Below are 25,897 nucleotides of genomic sequence, written 5' to 3' on the forward strand. Positions count from 1 at the left end.
AAATCAAAACGAAATACTTCATCGCAGAGCACACTGCCACGTGACAGAAAGACTTGCATTCAGGTACTGCCAGGGCCGGTCCCTCCTCACGCTCACAGTGGGATGTTAGCATGTTTCTTCCAGGGGTTGGTCTGGCTTTTACTTGCCAGCACATCCAGGTCATGGCAGATGCGCATGCGGGTGGTTGAAGGCTGGATGATATCATCAACAAACCCTGTGGAAACAAACCACACCAAGAGCTTCCTCTTAACCTTTTGTATCTCTGCTGCGATTTAAATTCACAAACCTAAAATAACTCTTGGGATCAACTGCTCACAAGTTACAAATTAACTTAAGAATTTAAAATAGCCTGAAGAGAAAGTATTCCTGTGTCAAGTGTTAAAACAAGAAACTTCTATTCCCCCAAATAAATTAGCCAACCAAAAAAGATAACTGAGGGAGTGGGCTTTACTCATTGAACGCTTCCCCTGTTACTGCAAAGTCTTAGAGAGCTCGTCTCATCTCTGTTATTAACTAGTTTGACTTAAAGGTTCAGAATTGTTGATTAGAAGAATCCCTTAACTTTGCATGTTCACAGGTCTTTTCTCCCTGGCTCTAACAGCAGTAACAGCAAACCAAAGGGAGCAATGCTGTACACACCAGCTGCGGTGACGAGCTTGACTAAGTCTTCCCAGCTCTGGGGCACTATTAAATAAAGTACAAAGCTTATTAATTGGGCAAAGCAGCATAACTGGAAAGATGTAGAGCTGGCAGAGCCTACAGAACTGCCTTCTGGAGCACAGGTAATGCTTCAAAGCTAGAGGTAAAAGTCCTTTCATAAGAAGAGCAGAATTCACACCAAGGGCTCTGGGAAAAACCACTGAACTGAGTCAGACCCTTTCTCAAGGCTACCGCTCAGCATCTAGAACCATCAAGTAGATTCCCAAAGCACCTATAATTAACAGTACGAGTTTTGAGATGCTTCCCATGATTGCAAAATTGAAAGCATGCCTTCCACTGCAGTCCCTGCATTGTTCCAGTCTCTTCCCACCCAAAGCCATTCACACGGGCAGTTTGGTTGTCTGGTCTAGACAGTGACTTTTCTGGACACAAATTTCTTGTCTAAATAACTTACAGCAAAATGTGTACTAAATGCTTAAAAATTAACTGCCTGCACGCAATGGCAAACTCCAACCAAGGGCCACGATACACGCGATCACTGTACCTCTCATGGCTGCCGGAAACGGGTTTGCAAATTTATCCACGTATTCTGCCTCCGCATCTGTCTCTTTTCCTCTGAAAATGATCTGCACAGCACCCTGGGAAGATAAAGCCCACAGGTATTCAACCCATACAGGGCAGAGATGCCTTCTTTACCACCCCCACACACTGCATGGCATTGGGCAAATCGCTTCAGCAAAGCGTCACTGGTCTTCTTCTCACTCAGCCTCTGTGCCAGCGAGCAGCGATGGCTGCTGCACACAGTGCGAGTCAGCCTGCATTTATTTACCTTTGCCCCCATCACTGCCACCTCTGCAGTCGGCCAGGCATAGTTTGCATCTCCTCTTAAATGCTTCGAGCTCATCACATCGTAGGCGCCGCCATAGGCCTGGAACAAAACCCCAGGGATTCGTTAGTGTGGGTGACCTCACCACAGCAACAACTTAATTTCCTCTTGCCACTTCTACTGTTCCAACAAGCAGCAAGTGGAGTTACATTTCTACTTGTAGCAGTGCACACACCCTACTCAACACCTACTATTAGACACTGAGTCTATGCAAACACACATTCAAGACATTCTCACTCATAAAAACAATGAAGAACTGTAAAAACTTGCCTGAAGCCACCTCCTAAGTCTAAGCTTCACGAACTTGAAACCACATAAAAGCAGGAAGGGAGTTGCTGGCATATAAAACCTTCCTGAAGGCAGAAAAGAGGAGTCGGTGCCTGTCTGCAGCACCAGGCCTCTCCCTGCACGTGCATTCAAATAAACCAGCATGCTTCTGGGAGCTCCTGGCCAGGGGATGCAGCACTCAGATTCTGCAGTGCTCCACTCTGGACCTGGAAGTGGTCCAGGCAGCAATGGTAAACAAATACTGCAAACCTGCAGAGCAAGCTACAGCCAAGTGTTTCAGGGCACTACTTGAGGTGACAGCAAGGATGTAAGCTTGGGAAGAAGAGAATGGCAATATGCTGTCATGGCAAAGGAAGAGAAACCTGAGCAGCTCTTTTAGTTTCATTGCTGTCAAAAGCCTATCACAAGTGAAACGACCACCAAACAACAAAAGCACGAAACAGAACAGGAGGGACAGGAGAAAGGGGTCAAGAAAGGAAAGGAGAAAGCAGAGAGATGTTTAGCTAAGCTTTTTAGGAACTTAGAGAAGCATGGTGTCATGTATCTTACAGAAAAAGAGAAAAGGAAACCAAGGAGGGTATAGGAAAAGTACACGGAAGAAAGAAAAGCACAGAAGCATTAAAACTGTAAAGTTAACAGAAAAGAGACACAATCAGCACTGCTTCTGGAACTGGAGTCTGAAGTTGCAAGAACAGAGAAGATGACAAAGATTGCCTGTTGCAGAGGGATGACACAGCCAGATGACAGAGGACAAGTACTTGACTGGAGGCTTTCTAGGGAGAAAGCAAAGAGCAGAAACATGGATTTGGAGGAGCACAGAGACAAAATGAACTGTGAAAATATTTTGAGAACAGAAAAGTGATCACTTGTAAATTGGCACGAAGAGGTGTTACCAAACAGGACAAACCGAGACGTGACCACTGCAGAAGGCAGAACTGGGGCAGACATAAGAAGTAACCAGAATGTTATTGGTGAAAACGGGAACTCATTGTATGAAATAACACCACAGAATTAATACCAACTTACTTTTCTGGTGATTACAGTAATTTTAGGCACAGTTGCTTCTGCAAAGGCAAACAGTAGTTTTGCACCATGGCGTATGATCCCTCCATACTCCTGAGCTGTACCTGCAAGTGGCAGAAATATTTGTCACTCTAGGAAGTTCACAATCACTCCACGTGCAATGAGGTGTCTTCATCTTGTCATTACCAGGAGCACACTACAACAACGGAGCCTTGTTAATAGCAGGAGCAGGTAGCAGCCCAGGTGATGTCCTCCACTAGATGCTGAGCAACTGAATGAAAAATACCTTGCCAAAAGCAGCAGAAGTCTGAGTGTAAGGTCACAGAAATGCAACGCTCACCAGATGGTTTCTTCATAGGAACAAAATAATATTCCACAGTTTTCAGTACTCCAAATGTGACTAGCAGAGAAACATGCAACCCGCATTCACTTCCAGAGAGCAGCACTCTTCCAAAACCCTTTCTTCTAGAGCATAAGGAAAGGCAGCTTGGCTACCACACAACAAAGACCCATGCCTCCTTCAAGCAAGCCCAAGACCACGGCCCTTAAAGGACAGAGCATGGAGTCTCCTATAAGGAACCTCACAGCCAGTAATTCTGGAGACCGACAGCACACTGCAAATAGGAATACAAGTCATCTGCTTTAGAGGGTGTTCTACAAAGTTCTGCCCCAGACACAGGCCTAGGATCATAACTTCTCTAAAGATCCTATCAGAGTATTCAGCAGCTGCAAATCTCCACTGAGGCCCAGCTCTAGCAAATCATTACCTTAAAAAACAAATCTAAGCACTAACAGCCCTGGCTGTGACAGCTAGGTGAGGGAACATGGCCAGAGGAACCAATAAAAGAACTCTGGAAATGCCTTTCACAGAATCTAAGAAACCAAAGAAAAGTTTTTGCATGCACAGAAAGGAGGACAGCTGATTCACCACCAAAAGACTGACAGCCAGAGGATGCGAGGCACTGCTCTGCCTCCTGTGCCCACACACCTGCACAGGAGGGCTCTGCCTCAGCATTCCTACTTGTCTGCCACAGTGGGAAAGATGTGCCAGGTGCATTGGATGAGACATGCTCAAGGAGCAACACTTGGAAGTGGCAACCACACATTATTTCTAGCAATTCTGCATTTCAGGCCACTGTGCATGCAACTCTGCAATTACTGTCTGACAGTTCATCCATCTTACAAAAAATTATTAAGTTAAAATTTGTTTTGTGAGATTTCTTAAAATTTGGTAGCTTGATTTCAAGTGTGATTTGATTGCCTCATACTGCATGAATGTCCCTTCTTAACTGCAATTTCACTTAGGATTTCCCTGTATTTCCCTGCAGACACACCAAGCGTACAGACACTTCCCAGCAGCAGACATCAGAACAGCCAGGGCTTATTGCAGGAACAGCCTGAACACAGCTGAGGTCCTCAGCCTACACCCAGGAGGTGGCAAGCAAGATCCTGCAATCCAGGCAGTGCTTCGCACTCTTAAAGCAGAGCAGGCCATCACTGCGAGTGCTTCGACTGCAACGTCAGCCCAGCTGTTATTGGAACCATTTACATTGCGAATTAATATGAACTCTGGACATCAATCTGCTCCCAAATTTGTTCTGTGTTTTTATCCTTAAACGCTATCTGCACTGAATTGTTTTGTACGTCTCAATGAAGATTCTCTTACCCTACTGGACAGAGAGAAGTAGTGACCACCACACTCAGAATACATTACTTTAATTGATGTTTCTAATGGCAATGTATTAATCTTTCCAAACTCTGAAATATAACAGTTCATAATCAGTGTAAAAATCTCAAGTCTTCTTTCTTCAGCTCTGTTTTTATGTCTTTCCTTTATCTGCTTCTAAGACGAAGTTCTATTACACCACAGTAAGTTAACATTTCTAACAATCAGTGACACACAAATAGCTTTGTTCTTGGATTGTATCTGTCCACACTGCAGCCCCTGAAGCTCTAAGGAGAACCAAGCTGCTTTGTGATTCAAACAAGGGGAGAGTGCAGCAGCAACAGGAGAGAAAGGAAAGTGGTCAAGAAGGAATAGAAGGTTCTCTTAACACCTCTATTGCCTGCTGATAAAACACATAACATGTGGTAAGGCAAGAAGCAGAACATTGACAGCAGCATTCTGATGTTCTGATGTCCAGTAGAGGCCCTGAGGGAAGCCTTAACAGTTTTTATACAGTGCTAACCTTATATTCCATTCTATTGGAGACTTTCTGTTCCTCACATAGGCTGTTCTCTAGCTTTCATTTTAACATTAACTGCTCATGTAACTAATGCTGAGGAAAGCCTAATCTCAAACCCTTTAACTCATGGATGTTCTTATCTGAACAATGCTTGGAGCAGAAATGAACCTGAGCTTTCAAAGCAGAGTCTCATCATAGTAAAGGAGAAAAAAAGTGACTTCCATGTCATTTATGACAAGGATATCTGCAGGGAACGCGGTGCGAGTCCTGGACAGGCCACAACCACCCACTGTGCAACTGAGCCGCCATCCCAAACGGCAGGGCACACAGCTTTTGGGGGCTGATGGTTTCCTACCCACACCCAGCCCTGGCCAGCTACATTCATCCCAGTGCTTCCAGCCTGACCTCAGCACCGCTGTGCTGTGAGTTGGCCTCTCCTCAGCAAAGCACTGCAGAGCTGTCAGAGCACACACAAACAACAGCGCTGCCTTATTTAGGCACCCATTTTTCTGGAACACAATTTGCATATTTCAATATCTTATTGTGACTGCTGTACTTACTGAGTAACATTTTAAAGTCTGGCTTATTTAAGCTTCGGTACAGTAAACAGCTCTTCTTACAGTCGTTAAGATTGGGTTTAGCACCACCACCTCCCGCTGCTTCCCCACCCCACAACCAATAGGAACACAAGGACACAGCATACCTGGCAAAAACCCAGGAACGTCCACAAAAGTAATGAGAGGGATGTTGAACGCATCGCAGAAGCGAACAAAGCGGGCTCCCTTGACAGAAGAATTTATATCTAAGCACCCTGGAAGTGAGAAAACAGAGTAAGGTGTAAATGACGTGCTATAGGCAGTAATTCAAGGCAGCATCGAAGTCATGCTGTAGTTAAGCTGTACTGTCTTCTCAAAAAGAAAGACAAACAAGAAATCCTGCCTGCAGTAACGTGGAGATCATCATCTGCTGTCCCAGCACTAAGCTGACCACCAGCTGCAGTCACCTGGCACCCCTCATCCTTCTGAAGCACTGCACGCTTCCCACCTCCTCCCGCAGTGACTGCTGTGCACAGACAGCTCCTATGCCAAAAAGTCCGTGTAAATCACACCCTTGTAAATTAAATTATTTTTCTGTGATTTGCTCTTTAATTATTTTTCCCCAGTCAGTCATATTGGAACAATGGAGCTCCCCATGGAAAAACAAAGGCATTGCGAAAGACTGGTGTTCTGGGGAAAAGCTGCAAAGTATTTCTGTTCTGCATCACTGCCATTTAGAATTAGATATTATATCAAACCTATGCAAGATAAGGACACCTCAAGCATTAACTATCTTCAAACTGATAATACCATCTGAAGACTAAAATAATATTACAACCCAGTGACTGCTGGGTACTGCGGTAGCCAAGCACTGGCTGGTCAGCATTCAGTCTCCTCAGAAGTTATCCAGCTATTAAGGAGAGAAATCAAAATCCCTTCTGCAGTTCAAAAAAGGTGATGTAAGCTACAGATGTTTGCATCTTCATGTCTGGATTGTGTGAGCTCCACACACTTGTACGTATGTCTGAATGCTTTGCATTTTCAGAAGAGCTGCACTACAGAACAGACTGGGGCATTCTAATGCTGTGGAAGCAAGCACACAAGCTCCAGGTTCTGCTTAATCAGTCAATCTCAGCCGCTGCCAGGCCACTGGTAGCCTTCTCTTGTGCTAGATACAGCAGCCCTGCAGTTACCCAAGAGCAAGATCATCGCGCTGATAAAGAAATTAATCTTTTTTTTCAGGACTTCATGCAACAAAGCAACAGGCAAGTCACACAGCTGCACAACAGTGAGACTTCAGACAAACTAGGCATTAGGAAAGCAGCATGAAGCAATGGCAGGCCACACAAACCATCCACAGTCCATCCAGCAGCCAGCCAGCCTTACACAGAGGGCAACAAGGAAACCAAACCAAACCAAGAGGAGGCAGCACATCAGAAGCACGCAGCTGTTCCCAACCTGATGCTACTTTGGGTTGGTTGCCCACTATGCCGACTGTCCTTCCGTTCATCCTGGCAAACCCCACAACGATGTTTCTGGCGTAGGATGGCATGATCTCAAAGAATTCCCTTTCGTCAACAATCTGTAAGGAGGACAGGTTGGCAGAGCCCTTAGAATGTCTGCACGCGTATTTGTACACACAGCTGTTAGCGTGAGAAATGTTAGCAGAACTTGCAGAATAAAATAAAAAAGGAAGAAATCTTTCTGTCTTCACAGGAAATAATTAGCACTGCATTCACTCTCAGAACGGCCAATTAGGCATCCCAGCAGATAAAACCATCTTTGTGGCATTTCCTCTGTAGTAAACCTGTTCTAACTTACCACAGAAATCCCAACCAGTTGCTAACCATTTTTACCCTCAGCACACCACTGGCAGACTGCACTTTAAGAAACAGCTTCCAACACCAAAAGGCAAATCATACTCCTTGGAACCTGGGGACTTTTCACTATCTGTTTAATTCATACTTTGCTTCTTTGCAAATCCAGAGCATTTCCTCCTGAGGCCCAAACGTGCCATGCTCTGCTGGAGATGACGACTCCGTGCTGACCAGCAGTGTTGCCTGTGCACAACAGAGGGGAATGGAGAAGCACTGCTCTGCAAGCAGGAGAACACTGCGCCAAAAAGATCTCCCTGCAAACACAGACCCTCACACAAACACAAACCCTTGCAGCTGCACGTCCCTGAGCTGGAAGCCCCCATGCGTGCTCTGCAAAGTGGCATCCACCAGCACAGGAACATTCAATTCAAAGATGATCATTCCAGATGGAGCAGTAGCGACACCTACACACGGCTGCATTTCTGCTCTTCTCCTGCTGTGTTCTACCCTTAATGCCTTCTTTGCAGCTCTTGATGGCAACTTCTCCTACACACCACAGACTGCCTGTCCATTCCGATGCATGAAAAGTTTCAATTATTTATTATTTAAGCAGTTTTATTTCCTTACTTAATTCTCCTCAAAGCCTGTGGGTGTGGGGTTTTTTTCCTAATTCACTTCAGAATTTTTAAACCTCACTTTCTGAGGCAGAACACAGAGCAGGGACATTCAGAAGAGAAGAACCTGCAGATTAAAAACCCATTCTGAGCTTTTCTTAACCCACCAAAATGGATCTGAACGCAGCCAGTTGCACACTGAAAAGCATTGGCTGAATGCTTGCGTGTGGGGAGAGACAGTCAGATAAAACTGCAGAGGGAAAAGTCTGGAAGGATGCCATGAGCTCAGCCCTGCTCCCCACAGCCACCATTTGTACTCACTGCCTACGAGGCTGCTCTTCCCAGGTCTGTCATCTACCACAGGATCCTGGGCCAACCTGGGAACCTGAACATTCAGAACTGGGACCCCCAGGTGCTCTGCAGGGCTGTAACAGTTACACATAACAGAACTGGGTTTTGTTGGATTTTTTGGATTTGTTTTTGTTTTGTTTTTTACAACCCTGTTCTCTGCACAGCTGTTTTCAATGTATTAAGTCGTTAAAACTGACAAAAAATGAATTAGGCAAAGCTGGGCAAGAGAATTCCCAACAATGCCTACACTGCTTCAGTAAAATTCCACTAGATTTATACAGCAGTGCTCTCATCTGTACAGCTGTGCATGCTGTTTGATCGATACTGAACACAAGCACTGAGACCCTTTTCCCCCCACAAACATCTCGCTTCTGCCATTGCTGCTGTCTCTTCATGCATGACTGCTGAACAGGGGAAAAAACAGTAACCTGCAAAGACTGAAGAACAGATCTGAAATGGCACCATCTTGGTTTCCTTCCAGGACTAACAACTACATACACACGGAACACGATATGTTCACATTCTTCTCAGCAGGGCTCAGACCGGCAGACTTACGGAGCGGATGATATCCAGCATATCGTAGGCTTTGGTGGATTCCATGGGGACAATTGTGTCCAGCTCAGGAACCAAACGGTCACTGCAGAAAACAAATCCAAGCAATAACATTCACAGATCAGATGAACGCCAAGACCAAAAGCTCAGGCAAACAGCGCCAATGCCATCTCTCCAGAACGTGGTGGGACTGCTACTGAAACACGGGGAAAAAGCAGTCCTCTTTGCAGCACAGTTATGCTTTGGGCCACTGAGGGCTCACCCATGGCTTACCTGTTGCTCTGAGCTCCTCCATGAACGAGACATCTCTTATAGAGATGTATTTTTGTCTACAAGATCATTGCCTGGAAACACCTCTCCTCCTCTGGCTGGAGGGGCCCACAATACAGGGAGCCGCACAAGGGCACTGGAAAGGACCCAAATGCTCCTGTGCTGGAGCACAGCTCAGCAATGGGGAAATTGGTAGCGCTAAGCACAGTGCAGAAGCACAACAGTCCACCACTGCAGTGCTTACAGAGAGGTGAAGTGGCCTCTCCAATGGCAGAGCAAGGCTTCTCATTTACAACTCTGATGCTGCCTCTGCCCACACTGTATGCTTGTGATCTGAATAAACCTCTGGGAACCTCTCCATACTTCCATACTTCTCACCCCTACCAAGCAGATAAAGACTTGCAGGAGGGCAGAACATCCATTCACAGCTTCTTCAGTTTAAGCACTGGGTTTGAAGTATCTCTGGGTATCTCATCATCTCTGCACTTCAAGAGCTTGACGTTTAACGCCCTGTTAGCAGCTCACCAGTCAGTTACCCATCTTCAATAGTTTCATTAACGACTTACATGTGCTGGTATTCATGGGTCATTCACAGTCCCAAGGTGGGGGGGCTGCATGTATGTCAGTTGCTGAGAGTCACAACCATACTTTTCTGTTTTAACAATGCCATGGCTTTGTAACAGTACAGGCTTTAGAACAGTACAACATTAGGCTCTAGAAGTTCAATTTAAAACTGGAAACACGATCTGCAGTTTGTCAATCTCAGGCAAAGAGTAGGAACATCAGCCCCACTGCTGCTCTGACTCACCTGCAGTGGACCAACAGACACCTCCCTGCTGAGAGCCACAGCAGCACTGCCAGGGTATTCCCACAGTTAAGAGAATTGCATGCATATATATTCAAACGATATAATTAAGTCTTAATCTGACCAACGCATTCAATGTTCAGTTACAATGGACTCAGAAACTTTTACTTTCCCAGAAAGTAACTATGGAATATGCTTTAAAATCTTCCTGTTACCTCCAGATTGTATTCTGAGATATCCCAAAGGATAAGGAAAATGGAAAAATGAAGGCATTGCTCCCATAAATTCACGGAGCTGTAAGGCAGAGATGGAAATCGTAACGGCATTAAAATGAACAACCACTGGCAAACAAAGACATTACCCAGAACATCTCAGGGACAAGAAGAATCTCAAACTGTCAGAGATAAAGGACATCTGGAGCTTGCCAGCGGAGTCCCGGGACTCAGGCTGAGAATCTCATTTATCTGTTGGAAATCCCATTATCTGAAAAGATTTGCTGCTCATCATCAAGGCAGTCAGCTGAAGCCTGCGACAGCCCAAGAAACTCACCCCAGGTCAACAGTGGTTTCCATTAAGTGCGAAATGGACCTGTGTGAGGTTCCCAGGAATGGCTCCTCAGAGGAAACAGCACTTGTTTACAAAACCAAATCACATCACACAAATGGGACGGACCAGACACTCCTCAAAGGCAGAGCACAATCACCATAGGAACTTTCTAATTTTCTTATGGAATCCAAAACAAAAGAAACAACTGTAACCAACTGGGGTTTCAGCTACCAAACCTGATGTCATCAGCACTGCAAAGAACCTGACTGCAGGGGGGAAGAAACCAACGTGGTTGGAGTTAGCAATGAAGATGAAAGGATGTAGTGTTTCATTTGCATCATTAGAAGCAGTTTCTCCTGGCATGAAAATGGTCCAGTGAGAAAGGAAAGGGAGGAGCGGGCTGCAACTGCAGCAGCAGCAAGAACCCCATCAGTTCAAGGCAGCATGTGCCGATGAAGCATCACCAATATTAAGTATTAGGACCACACAATTTGATCTATATTGGAGATATCACTATTCACACAGGTAAATTTATCTTCACACGTAGAAAAACAACTGAATTGAAGTTCTCAACACAAATCACTGAGCATTTACTATACGGTGATCCTCTACTAATATACCTGACACTGCATTAAACATCTGCCATAACACAGAGCTGATCAATCTCTCAGCCATGGGATGACTGACAGCTTCTCCCAGATAAATAAACTGCCCAATGTAAGATACACTGATTACAGAACAGACTGTTGTTTCCATAAATGAAATTAAAATATCAGCCTATTTCAGTACAACATACTTAGAAAGAAAATGCCCACCTCAGCAACAGTGCTCCATGTTCACCCAGCAATACTGGGTCTGTCACTATAAGAACAATCTTCCAGCTTAGCAATTGCACGAGATGAACACGGCAGTAAATGTTAGGACCAGTAACTGATCAGCTTGTCTGACCATCCCCTTCACAGCAGTTAGCACACTTATTTCTCTTAACAATGTATTTTATTTCCCACAGCAGTGATTTGTAACACTGATACAAAAAAAAAACTGCTTCAAAGATGTTACAACACAGAGCATACAGACAGAGCCCTTGCAAGACAGAGGCATAAAGAGAGAGAGGACAACTTTCCCAATACCCACGTCAACATCTTCAAGTGTGCAAGAAACCCCAAGATATAAACCATGGGCATCTGCAGAATGGAAAGGATGAACAAAGATAGGAGCAGATGTCATACAGGAGAGGATGGAGACCTTTTAGGGGATGTGCACAGGAAGGGCTGAGCTAAGGCTGCAGTCGGATCTTTGGTTAAACAGCTTTTATTCCACTGACATTCTGTCTGTCCTGCTACTAGCAACGCTGCCTACTGAACCTGTGCTGCACTGACTCCCAGGCTGTCCCTCCATCTCTTGGCATTTTTTGCCATTTTCCTGTTTTCCAGTCTTGAAGTGATGAGTCCTTCCTTTGTTGTCAGCTGCACAACAAACCTCACAGACAGCTGCCTAATGCCTCCTGTACCTCATCATCCCATCCCAACCTCTGCATTTGGTGACCAAAGCTTGCCCAACAGACACATCACTGACAGAGCAGGGCAGGATCTCCCCACTGCACCTTACTGTGCTGTCTTCTGCCTCACTGTGCCTGCCTGAAGAGCTGTGAACTGGACAGAGACTACTTCCCCCACATCTTGTACACAGCACAAACTTAATAATTAATGTTAACAGTGAGCACGTCTGTTATGCACACACACACACAGCTGAACACTTCCCACGTTCCCACAGTGTACCACAATTATCACAGCACATTTGTGCCCGTTGAGCCAGAGAAGCCATGAGATGGTCAGACAGCAGAGAGCTCAGCCAGCCTCCTCTCACCTGGGATCGTGGCACTCACACACTGGAGCCGGGTCACGGTTGCTAAGAGGTAAATAATTAAAGAACTCTCGGAGGTTAAGTAAGGCATCTACGTCGTTCTCAAAGGCCCTGTGTGCCACTCCTGGAAAGAAGCAGTTATTGAAATTACTTTGCAGTGCTTCGTTTTCAAGTATGTATCCATAAAGACAAGGAAAAACAGCAAGATGCTTTAAACTTAAGCTACTGACAATTGGGAATTTTAAGCAATCAGATCCAACCAGTTAAAAGTACCTAGAAAATGTGTGGCTGTATCAGTCTTCTTCCAGAAGAGCTCTGGATTGTTCATTTTGTATTTAAAACTGTGTGAACTGGTTTATCAGCTGTCACAGATTGAACTGGATCCCAGCCTTGTGCAATGCAAGCCAAACGAAAAGAACGTTTCTAGGCAAACAAAGGATTGCCAAGAATCCTTCAACCCATGCACATTTCTGGGGAAAAACACACAAAAACCATCATCCCAAACCTTCCTTGGGAGCTCTGCTCTCCTACAGCCCTTCCACTTGTACAATCGTTTGTGGATTTGCTGCTTTCTCCTCAAAATCTCAGAACTCTGCCACACTCCCACTTTTCCTGCTTCGTCTTGCACCACTAAGAGGGATTGGTTTGAGCCCTGCACACCGCAGCATCCTGTGCTCCAGCAGTTTCATCCCTTCACCTCAGGTGACAGCCATGCCCACAGGAATCAGTACGAGGTTCACAGCAGCTCCAACAGCCCCGTCACTTCTGTTAAAGTTAAGATCAGAGCACGAAGTAAAACCTCCCAGCTCTCACCAGACACAGTCGTGTGCGTCTTCGCTCCCCCGAGCTGCTCCTGAGTGACATCTTCATTGGTAACAGACTTAACTACATCTGGGCCAGTGATGAACAGATAGGACGTATCCTAGGGGAGGGAATAAAGCAAAACCAGTGTGTAAATGCCAGAGCCAAGCTGCAAAAGCAGCAAAGGAAAGCTGCCGTCCTGAGAGACTTTCCTCAAAATAGGAAAACTGTTCAACATTGGAAAGAATTCCCTAAAAAAAAAAATAAATAAATAAATCCCTGATACATTATACTAAAATCCACAGAAAATACAGCTACCTACAGGCTTCTTTGGAAATTTGTTCTTGATTTCCCATGAAGAATAAACTGAATTCAATTTCATTTAACCCAGTCTCAACCCAGAGGTGTATTCTGCAGTTTCTGCACATCTCTTATTTTCCAGTTCTGTACCAATCTCTATAGACAGTAATAGCTTATACAGAAAAATAATCTGAGACAGAAATCATGAGGTAAAGACAACAGCTATTTCTTAGGACAAAAAGGAAAGACCCATAAATGCTAAGAGACCCAAAGGAAGATGGATGAAGGACTTTTTTGTTGAGTAGCCATAGAACTTAGAACAACTGGAACACAGAATGACTCTATGATTCCAAACTTAAAGTGAATAAGAAATAATAATTCTGGGTCTAACAGTTCAAATATTAGCATGAAATGCAAAAAAACCCAAAAACGTGAAGGGGTGAAATGCTTGTCCCACCCCACCACCATACACTGATTTCAGATGTTAAAAAACTCATTAACAAAAATCCTTCTGAAGCTCCTCACAGTCACGACCAACTCCTTTTCTACAAACTACCTGAGACAGCCTTTTTCATCGTGTCCTGTCTGTGCCTGAGCAGTAACCACCACGACCCACCTGCAATCCATACCTGCCAGCAGCACAACCAACCACCAGCAGTTTGTAGTTTGAAAATATATTAAGCACTCCTGTATTAAATGCTTCAGACCTACTTTATTTAGAACTGAAGCTTAAGCAAAAGCACTTTTTAACAAGAGATTAATCATATCTTCATCTATCCAATGCACAGGACTAATTCAGCGCTGCCATCCGTGCCATTAACAGCTGGTCATGTCACAATGGTATTAATGATATTTCTGCAGCAGTTTCCAGGCCTTTAGTGAAGCAGGAGCCCATCAAACAAACCCTGACATGGGGTCTGACTGTGACTGACCCCATTTACCAGCAGCATGGCAGGATCTGCTCCACCCTTACCTTCACCATGAACGTGAAGTCAGTCAAAGCAGGAGAATACACAGCTCCACCAGCACAGGGCCCCATGATGAGCGAGATCTGAGGCACCAGCCCAGAACACAGAACATTTCTCTGCAACAGAAATCACAAAGACATGCAGTCTGAATGACAAAAGTAAATTAAGCGCGTTTACTTCCCAAAACTGAACTGCCACCACATTCACCTGCCTTAATTAGAGAGAAGGGGACATCACACCTCATACTGAGAGCAAACCCACTGCACAATGCTGACAGGAAACGTCTAAGCAAAGAATTCACTTGTCACATTTTCCAAATGGCAACAAATTTGATCTCTCTGTGCACCACTGCCAGCCTGCTTTGAAGTAAAAAGGTTCACAGGAATCAGAAACAGCATACAGCAGTGGTCAGCAGCAACACCAGGAACGCTGCCTCTATGTAAACCAAAGATGAGTGATTTGAGCATTAACTGGAGCTCAGCAACACCCTTCAAGCATCAGCGAACCTATCGTTTCTGCACCTCGCAATTCTCTGAAGTATTGAAACTTATCAGAAATGGAGGCCCATGCAAGGCATTTCCAAACAAGACTGCCAGCTTCTGATGGCTACACATGGAGCTCACACCCTGTTTTAGGCCCCAGTACAAGTCTGACAAACTGGGACACACTGGAAGATGCCCCCACTATAGTCATTGGACTCAAGCAGTCAGCAGGCAGCAAGAGGCCGTGGGAATGGGGGCTGCTGAGCACAGAGAAGAGAAGCCAGAGGGAGAACTTGCTGCTACCTTTATATCCTATGTATCTTTTATATATCCTTTATATACCTATATATCTTTATTGATGACCTAGATGAGGGGATTGAGCGTACCCTCAGTAAGTTTGCAGAGGGCACTAAGCTGGGAGGTGGTGTTGATCTGCCTGAAGGTAGGGAGGCCCTTCAGAGGGATCTGGATAAGCTGGATTGCTGGGCTGAGGTGAATGGGATGAGGTTCAACAATGCTGAGTGTCAGGTCCTGCACTTTGGCCACAACAACCCCATGCAGCATTATGGGCTTGGGGACAAGTGGCTGGATGAGTGTGAAGAGGAAAGGGACCTGGGGGTGTTGGTTGGTGCTCAGCTGAACACAAGCCAGCAGTGTGCCCAGGTGGCCAAGAGGGCCAACAGCATCCTGGCCTGCATTAGAAATGGTGTGGCCAGCAGGAGTAGAGAGGTGATCATCCCCTGTACTCAGCACTGGTGAGGCCGCATCTCGAGTACTGTGTTCAGTTTTGGGCTCCTCACTACAAAAAAGACACTGAGGCCCTGGAGCGTGTCCAGAGAAGGGCAACAAAACTGGTGAGGGGTCTGGAGCACAAGTCTTATGAGGAGCGGCTGAGGGAGCTGGGATTGTTCAGTGTGGAGAAGAGGAGGCTCAGGGGAGACCTCATTGCACTCTGCAACTTCCTGAAGGGAGGCTGTGATGAGGAGGGGTTTGACCTCTTCTCCCAGGCAAGGAACAGGACCCAAGGAAGTGGCCACAAGTTGTACCAGAGGAGGTTTAGATTAGACATGAGGAAGAACTTTTTCTCTCAGAGAGTGGTCAGGCACTGCAATGGCTGCCCAGGGAGGTGGTGGAGTCGCCATCCCTGGCAGTGTTCAGGAGGCATCTGGATGAGGAGCTGTGAGATGTGGTTCAGTACTTGTGGTGGCAGTGGTGATGAGAGGTTGGACTGGATGATCTTATAGGTTGTTTCCAACCCTGCGATTCTATGATACCTGCAGATGTGCTGAGGGACTCCTGTGGAAAAGCATGACACTCTCCTGGGAAATGCACAAGGAAAGGATGAGAATCAAGTGGTACAAATCACAGCAAGAGATAACTGAAAAAATGTCACCATGAGAACAGTTCAGCAAAGCTGCCAAGTGTCTGTCCCTAGAGACATCCATAACGTGGCTAGACGAGATGAAGCAACCTGGTTTGTTGTTAAAAATCAGCCCCAGCTTAGAACATTGGTCTGTACACCCCCAGATGACTCTCTGGACTGGAATTATCCTGTAATTCTATTCTAAATGAGCAAAGCTGATAGTTGACCACAGTCTGCCATTTACTAAGGCAACAGAAAAACAAGATAGCACATGGTTGTGAAAAAGAAAGAACTGAAAGCAGAATGAACTTTGTCCTTTGGGTTAACAGCACAAACATCAGATGGCATTGCAGTGACTCAAGCAGCTGCCAGCATGTTAAAAACCACCAACCAAAAAGCCAGCACACAAACTAAAGCAAAAAGCAAACTGTCAGTAAGACATCTGATGATCCTTGGAATCTTTCCGTCATTTGTTTTCAAAATAGCTCTAAGAGGTGTTTATGATTACTACTTTTCCTATCATTTGTAATAAATGCTATTTCTCATATCTACAGAAAGTACAAATCATCCTTTAAAACCATGCATGTTGGTAGGCATATAAAATAATGTCATTTTAGGGAAAAAAAGATCAATACTGTGCGCTTTAGCCACAAAGATACTGCGTAACATAAAACTTCTACCAGTCCAATCAGTCCTGCACGTCCTCAAGTGGTAACATCAACAAGTTCCACTGTATTCAGAACTGTTCTTTGCACAGAAACCTCTTGCATTTTTTTTCCTCCCCTCATCGACCACCTTGATACAACACCTGGTGCTTCTGCTGCACATTCTCAAGTTACCCTCAAGCACAGGTTGATGGGTTTACTTAAAGTCCCTTTTTCTGCTGCAGAAAAGTTTCACCATTTATCAGCCCCACAGAAAGCAAGCCTGCTCTGTGAAATTCTTAATAGGCCTGTATTTCTGAGCAGCCACAGAGACAGCTAGTGGTGTGTCACAGCCATCAGACACCTACAAAACACTCCAAACACAGCATGCCCACTTGTCTCAGACAAACGCGTACACACTTTGAAAGAAGTTACATCCCAACACACACAAGCTGTAACTCAGTGTGAATCAACATTATTCACTAAAATAACTAAAAACATTTATAGGTGTTTCCTAATTAAGTAAATTGCTTAATTTTCTATTCTTCTGACAAAGCCCACGTTGCAGTGCAGCTCCTGCAAGGCTTTTCACCAGATCACAGCGCTGGACAACATTCACTCAAGCAGCAGGGCACTCACCAAGAAGATGTCTGCATAGCCAGCCAGCGACTCCACCCCTTCCTGAATGCGGGCTCCTCCCGAGTCATTGAGCCCAATGACAGGGGCTCCAACCATGGCAGCCTGATCCATGACCTGGTGATGAACACAGACACTTGGTTACCTACAACACCAGCACGGCCCTTCCCTATCAAACTGTGCATCCCCCAGAAAGAAAATCACGCAACAAACTTTGAACTGCTCACACGGCGCTTCGCATCTCGTTTGCTTGCATTAATTACAATCATTAAGAGCTTACTGACATACTGCATTTTGACTCTGTAGCAATGCGAGAGATCAAAATACGATGGGAAAGACATTACAACAAAGGTGTGATGGCAGAAGGAGCAGCACAATAAAAAGGTGCTATAAAGGAAGGGCAGAAGATTGCTCACCCGTATCAGAAGATTCCAGGTTTGCAGGGGAAAGCTCCACCAAGGAGGGATCTCCAACCACAGACCCTTACCCAGTGGCAGCCAGCCCTTAAATGAGGTCTAGGAGAGGTGCAGCCAGGCTCCACCCCTTCCAGTCACACAGCTGCATTGCCTCCACCTGTGCTCCCAGGGCTGACCAGTCCTTCCCCAGGTGTTCAATCGATGCCTGGGGCCAGGACTCAACAGTTCCCATAGAGCCTCACTCAGACTGGAGGCTGAAAGGCACACATTTAACCCCTCTCGTGTCCTTCACTGCCTTACCAGCTGTGCATCTCCATACCCACACTGTACCACCAAACCCTTTGCTACAGTGACACAAGCAGAGGGGTTTGGCATTTTCCTGACATTACAGCACTGGTATATAGTAACAAGATCTGCCTTGGTTCTTCAATCATTTTCCTGTAGAACTGCACATGGTCTGTCAGTCTCTAGTTTGATATTTTTTCCTGCCCTCGCAATCATTTTTACCCAATTACATCCAATCTTTAACTTTTTAAGATTTCTAAATCTTCAGCCCTGTCTTTCAAAGTGCTCACAGCCATCAACAGTAGCAAGCAAGTTGTTATTGCCTGGAAAACCAGAAAGGACATTACAACATTCATACCAACATACCCTAGCAGTACCAAAACTGCAGCCTGAACACGGGTTGCTGATAACTGTCTCTGTGTAGCTCTCAGCTGGCATCACTCCTACTTGCAGTCACTGCACGTAAAATAGGGATCCTTCAAACTGTGTGTCTGGACGTTCATTTAACAGTTGGATCACCGCCGTGGCAGACATGGAGAATGATTCTGCAATCAAATACAGTCCAGCATTTTAAAAGCATCTGTGTGGGCTGCAAGCAGAGGCTCCACGAGCAGCCTTGTTTGCTTACAGGGATGTTACACACGGCGTGATCAAATGTCTTATTAGAAACCAGTTGACATCCATTGCCTTCCCAGGAAGCTTGTTATCCTACCAGGTCAGTGAAACAAGTTCACTGACACACTTTGCTATTTCCCAAGGACACACATATGCATTCATTTTTCACTTCCATGATTTTTCCAGATACTGAAATCCTTCACACCAGTGTACACATTTAATACACACTTAGACTACTCGTGTTTGAGGCATTATTTTTTGCCATACCAGTACATACAGCTCTTCTGCAAAAGGAGTCTGCCACCTGTAGCCCAGACCTACCTACCCTGCAAACGCCAAATACCTGAACTCCAGGAAAAGATATGCAGAACAGTGACAGCCAAAGGCAAAAGTCCTGCTCAGGGGCAGCAACTTCACTTCATTTTACGTGCCTCAAGCAATTCATAGGGTCTGCAGCAGCCAAGATTGTCTCCCAGAACAGATTTCTGCTTCCCAGAACTCAGCTCAATAAGAACTAAAAGAAGTGACACAGATACCACACCATGCAGCTCTCCACTGCCAAGCTGCAGCCTCACAGACTGAGCAACTGATGCACACAGAGCCTTCAAACTTCAAGGCCTACCACTGGTGCTGATGGCAAACATAGTATCAGTTAGGAAGGACTTGTGTCTTCCAGTTCTGCTACCACTCCCTGCTGTTTCAGAAGTACCAGATCACAAACAAAACAGCAGAAGGCATCCCAGTAGCATCACGTTACTCCCATCACAAAGAAACATTTCGGAGCTCTGATGTAAAAGGGCAGTGCAAACACCTTTGCTGATATCAAGAGCTGGTAAAGCCCAGTAGTTATTACTCAGCCCAAAGTCTTTCTGTCTTCTACTTTTATATCTCCTCACTGCACAGGAGGTTATGCCAAAAAACAGTTATTTCCAGCAAGAGCAAAGGCCTCGAGCTCCATACACCTTGTTCCCAGTTCCATAGCAAAAAAAAATGTAGAAGTTTTCATCAGCCCATGCCACTGAATATTCATGCATGAAACAGCTGCTGCCCTCCACACCCCGGGGATTCCAACACCAGCTTTTACAGTGAGACAGGAGGGCAAATGAGGACCAACAGCCACACGTGCCTGATAACGGAAGCTCAGTATCAAGGTGACCTCTACGTTGTTGTCTGTCTTCAGATTGTTTACTTGTTACATTTCTTTTCATAAATACTACATTTATTAATACTACACATAACAGAACTCCCAAGTCATTCCATATTTCTACTGCAGACAGTGGCTAGTTAACCCACGCTCATAGTTTTATGTCTCTCTGGCTTTTTGCACACAACAGGAAAATCAACTTTGAGCTGACATTACTTACAACAGCTTCAAGAGCTCCCAGAGGACGCCCCTCTGCTCAGCTGTGCCCCCACTCCTTACCAAATTGTGAGGACACAGGCATTCTGAGACTGCCAGCAACATCCACCACAGCCCACTGAAGTCACTACAAAGCATTTCCTCCAAAATTATTAGCACAACAGACTGGGAAAAGAAAACTGGCCATTTTTTGTAGCTGTTCTCTATTGTGAAATATTACCTTGCAGATCTTTTGGGCGTGAGCTCCAGACAAACTGCCTCCAAATACAGTAAAATCCTGGAAACAAAACAAATTCTGAGATTATGGAAAGAATCTTTTCAATAACAAGCAGCCAAACAAATCCCAATAACTGACCTTAATGAAAAACGTGTCAAGTAAACAGTATAATCCTGCACTGCTCTACATTTAGCACACTGCTCCAAGGCAACATGACTCTGTAAGCAGCCTGCAGACCAATCGTGGTCAATCCAACCTTGTTTACAAGTAAAAAGATCTTTTATGCATTTGCCAGTAGATTCTACGTTCAAATCACAAACTCACTGTGTCTCATTTGCTTTTATTATTCTTCAAACGCTCTTCTTCCACAAATACATGTTACTCTTTCAGAGATGCTACCAATACTGGAGTAAGCCTGAGAAATGTCCCCGTAAGTAGACTCCTACTGCAAAGGGTGGCAGTAGGATAAAGCTGCAAACAGGCAGAAATCACAAATGAAAGCATGCCCTTGTTCTATATTCATGAGTTATGCTCCAGGAGTTCATTATTCTTTTGTGGGGGCTGCAGCAACGATGCCAGCCAAAATGGACAGCTGGTGCTTCCTCTGGGACTGTGCTGTGAGATTCTGAAAGAGCAAGAAGGAGCCCTGGGGCTGATCCAGAAGGGACAAGGGATGGTGATACCTGGCACCAGGGGTTAACTTCTGGTCAGCTTCACTGATGCATTCCCTCTGAGTTCTACTCTCAAAGAAACCCTAAAAATTCAGCTGGCAGAAAACACCATGACTAGTAGCTGAAGCAAAAAGGAAGTGACATCTCAAGTGACAGCTGAATTTGGAGATGCATAAAGTCTTTCTAAAAAATAATTCTTTTAAAAACAGCACACGATGAAGGGACACATTGAAACCCTTACAAGAACTGCCCTCTACCTGTGTTATTTGAACAAAGAAACTCTGGCTCCTCTTCAAGCCCACATAACAAGAGTGCCCTCCCCTGGAAGAACGACACACCAGGGACAAAACAGGCACAGCGTATGCCTCAGTGCAAGCAAGATGGCAACAACCACTCCAGCCATGGAAGCAACTTGAACAAAGGCTACTTGGTAACCCAGCACAGACAGGCAGATATCAACAACTCAGAAGAATGCTCTTCTTCCACTGTGTTAAGACTCGTCCAAGATAAACTCCACCTATGGTGTTTCCTCTAAAATACTTTCAATATAAAACATGCAATTTATCTATTTATATACTATCTGTCAGTCTCTTTACTAACCTGAAGAACAGTTCAGGGTTGCTCAGGTGCCCTTTACCACGAATTCAACCCAATGCAATTCCAGCCGCTACCTCCAGCAGGCAGCACCAGACCTGCACCTTCCAAGTGGGAAGGCGGTTCCCCGGGCTCACAAAGCACTCTACTGACATTTGCAGGACTGCCCACGGCTGCAGGAGTCCAATGACAACACCTCCAGCTGCAGGCACAGCCAGAGCTCTCAGTACTTGCAACACGTTGTGCACAGGGACCTCTCCATCTCCAAATAAGGTACCGAATAAGTGCTGCATTCATCGCTTACTTCATCCCAACCTTACCTACAACTGCAAATCTCACTAAAAAAGCAGTCTGGGAAAGATTTCTTCTGCCTCTTCTTGTCTCCAAGTGCACTGCTTCCTCCCACAGGATGTTATGTTTATCTTATGTTTAATGGCAGGTGGTAAACAGGTACGTTACTACATGGTCACAGTGAAATGCAGCGTATTTATTACAAAGGACAAGTTCATCTTATTTACAAAAACAAAAAACAGAGACGTACCTGACTGAAAACATAAGCCAGTCGACCATTAATCCGTCCACGGCCAGTCACCACACTGTCTCCAGGGTACTGTAATGGAAAAAAATAAAAATAAAAAATAACTCCAGATATTTATATCTCAAAATAGCAACAATGTCCGTTAAGAAGCACTGCGCACAAGGTTAAGGTAAAGACTGATTGTGGAAGGACAGGTCTTTATTTGTGCAGTGGAGGCTCCATGAAGACTCGCTTCAGCACTGGAAAAGAATACTGCAGGTAACATCACATCAAAGTTACATATGAATCTAAAGATTTATGAGTTTTGCACTTTCCCCTCAAATTTCAGCATGCTTAGAGTTAAGGCAAATCACGTCCTCAGAGACAGAATGCACATTTTATTAGAATCAGATGTTTTTAAAAGAATGGGCACCATACATAAATCTTTCTTGAGAAAGGTCATAAAATACAGAATCCAAAACACTTCAGCTTGACCTGTCCCATTTTTTACCCTGTAAGTAAGGGAAAAGATGAAAGAGGAGATACAGCATGTGAATCCTAAAGTTTCCCTACTGATGTTGTCTCACTTTTAAGTATATGGATATTTTTCAAAACAGCAGAGGAAGTGTGTTGCCATAAGGGAATTCCAAGCATCTCAATGCTTTCTGCTGCCTAGGAGGAAACAAAAACAAATAAAAAAACCCACTCTCCTCCGCTCTAAGGCCCATTTATACCCAAGGGAATCTGCTCACAGGGAGGTCACATCTTTTGCGGACTTCTCTCAAGCTGCACAGTCAGCACTGTTACCACCTCCTGGCATACAGAAAAGCATTACACACCTCTCCAGCTCCAGCCATCATACTGCAAAGATGGCTCCTAACAGCCCATACAGCGACATGGACGGAGTACAAGTTTCACCCTACCTTTGGAAACTTCCAGGAACCCTGAGCTATTCAATGCTAAACTAATATTCCAGCTCACTGCCCACCAATTAGGTCATCTGCTGTGGAACTGCGCTCTGTAAACACAACCTGCAGCTCACTGAAAGGTGAATTCTGAAGGACAAGGCAAAAATTAACCCAGCTGTCACTCTCAGGACTTCACTGCTCTTTTTATCTTCAGAGACAGTGCTTGGTTAACAGCACTGCGGGGTACAGCATTGTGAACTACAATGAAAAGCAACGCAGGAGTTAATTCAGTTTGCTGGGGGAACAAAGTAAGAAGTTACCCATAGAAGAAAAGATGTTTCCTCCTACACTCAGCGAGCGCCTCCTTCCAGCAGAGTCCTGTCAGCAACCTGGCCACTGGAAATGAAAAGAAGCCCTTCTGAGGGTAGAAGCCTACCAAGCCCTCCCTCACCACAGCATGCAGCCTGGCAACTGGAAGGACTGCAAAACGATCAGCTAGTTTAAGAACTGTGGAATCTGAAACTGCAGTCACTGCACTCAGCATGTGGCAGTGACACACCTGGCACAGCTTCCTACCACATTCCAAATCAGAGTCACCTACAGGAAGGTTCACCTTCAATAGGCTAATCTGCACTAGCCACCTACACAGCCCAGCACGTTCACCAGTCACTTCTGCAGGACACAGCAACAAAATACTCTTTGCAGGTAGTAATTCATTCACCAGGCATCAATGTCACTATGAGAGAATTCGGGGAACCAGATTTTTCCTCTACATAACGCACCTCGTGTACCTTGCTGGTTTAGGATATATGGCCGCCTATCAAAAACAGCGTAAGTGAGGCAGACTGCAGCTTCTCACCAATCAGCAGAACTGCTTGAACATGCAGACACGTCACGTTTTCAAGCCCTAAAGGATTTAATGACTACAGTTCGGCAAGCGTATGTACAGATCTGACTTATTTCAGCCTACAGCTCTAATGATATCTGCAGAGGGGCAGAAGGATCCGCATCTGTATCATATACATTGTATATCCAAATGCAGACATATCTGCACACATAAATCGGATTTGCATTGTATGTATCCCTGACTTGACAGATAAACGTAAGACAGCAGTACTTGAAACAAACAGTTAATCTCCTAAAACAAACAAACAAAAAAAATCAAATTTAAATGATGTAAAAATAAACCTCATGAGCTGTTACATGGAAATTACAAGCAACAAAAGGAAGCTCGCAAACACTTTCCAAACCCAAAACATACTGTGTGCAAACAGAAGAACTTATCTTCAATCACACGCCTGGCTACACAGCAGAGGACAAAGAAACAAGAGTTACGTGAAATAAAAATACCTTATTCTTACTAGAGTCCATCCCAAAGTCAGAACACCTGTGTTCCACAAACATGTCATATTCATCAAAGCTGTCGGGGTCCAGCAGCAGAAGAATCCGCTCTCTTGCTGTCAGCTTCCCCTGAAATGGAACACACCGCAGTTAGCGCTGCCATTGGGCAGCCCTGGCCCTGCCAGACACTTCTGGGTGCAGTTTAATGAAACGTTCCCTCACCAGATCTTCTGTTTGCCCCACTGAATGCACACCCCCAAAGCTGGGAGCATAGCCAGCGATGAGCCTCCTCAAGAGCAAACAAGGAGATTCTGAAAGGAAGGCTGACTATCGGAGCTGCACTCCAAGATAAGAGGAGACAGCCTCAGTCTTTTTAACAAGATGTAATGTAATGCAATGTAATGTAATGGCATCTCAGCTATTTTTGCCTACACATCTGAACGCTGCTATGCTGTTAAGGCCTTTGGTTCTATTCCTGAAAGTGGAACCCTTGCACAGCCAAACCGGCCCGTAAGAGCAGCGCAGGGCATTCTGTGGATCTGAGCCTGGCCAGGGAAAGGCCGCACACAGCCTGCAAGGAACTTCTGGCAGGCTTTGCTGGGACCAACGCGGCACCACAGCACGACGGCCGAGAGCGGAGCACACGGGCGGCCCTGCACGCCCCTCCTCGGCAACGATGATGCCAAGAAGTAACCGGTGACGAACAGCTCATTTCGGAGCTCGGCCTTACACAGCTTTCTCTGCAGGCCAGGTCGGCGCCCGGCAGCGCAGGGATCTCACACAGGGGCGGGCTGCCCTTCTACTGGGGGCCGCGCCTCAACGCGGCGTTACACACGGCTGAGGCTCCGCGCGGAAGCGACGGCCGAAGTTTTCAGAGACAGGGGAACGCAGGGCAACGTAAGCGGCGCTCGAGGCCCCCAGGTGAGCACAAACCGCTCGAGGCGGCACTCCGCCGGGAGTCCCGGAGCCTGCGGGCGCCGTTCTGAGCAACGGAGGTCGGGAAATCCCTCCGACTCAACGACAGCCCGCCCCGCGCTGTGTGAGCCGCCGGCTCCGCGCTGCCCGCTCCGCTCCGCCTGCCGCCCGAGCGCTCGGTGCCGCTCAGAGGCGCGCTGCGGCCCGCCGGAGCACCGGGCCGACTTCGTTCCACCTTCGGCGGCGGGCGGAGCGAGCCCGAACGGCGCCTCAGAGGAGCGGCTCTCCTCCCGCCGCCCGCGCCTCACCCGCCTGTGCTGCGCGTCGATACGGCTCTGTCCGCCGCCCAGCAGCGCGGCGCGGCGCTTCTCCTCGATGCGCTGCGGCACAGAACCGCCCGAGGCGGCGCGGCGTCCCCACGGGGCGGCCCGGCACAGCGCCGCCCGCAGCACGCACTGCGCCGCCAT

The 25,897-nt window shown here is 46.0% G+C and overlaps 1 protein-coding gene across 1 annotated transcript; it reads right to left on the minus strand.

The window, feature by feature from the left end:
• On the minus strand, positions 1-25,897 carry PCCB (propionyl-CoA carboxylase subunit beta; the record flags this gene model as incomplete). Its single annotated transcript, XM_079539910.1, has 15 exons — positions 1-214; positions 1,205-1,298; positions 1,490-1,588; positions 2,861-2,961; positions 5,747-5,854; positions 7,038-7,161; positions 8,917-8,998; positions 12,401-12,521; positions 13,211-13,319; positions 14,472-14,582; positions 17,595-17,708; positions 20,488-20,544; positions 22,291-22,359; positions 24,525-24,644; positions 25,739-25,897. The coding sequence occupies 15 exons, from the start codon at positions 25,895-25,897 to the stop codon at positions 93-95; spliced, it is 1,590 nt and encodes a 529-aa protein (XP_079396036.1). The 3' UTR covers positions 1-92.

The sequence above is a fragment of the Tetrao urogallus genome (genome assembly GCF_951394365.1).
Source record: "Tetrao urogallus genome assembly, chromosome: 9".
NCBI lineage: Eukaryota > Metazoa > Chordata > Aves > Galliformes > Phasianidae > Tetrao > Tetrao urogallus.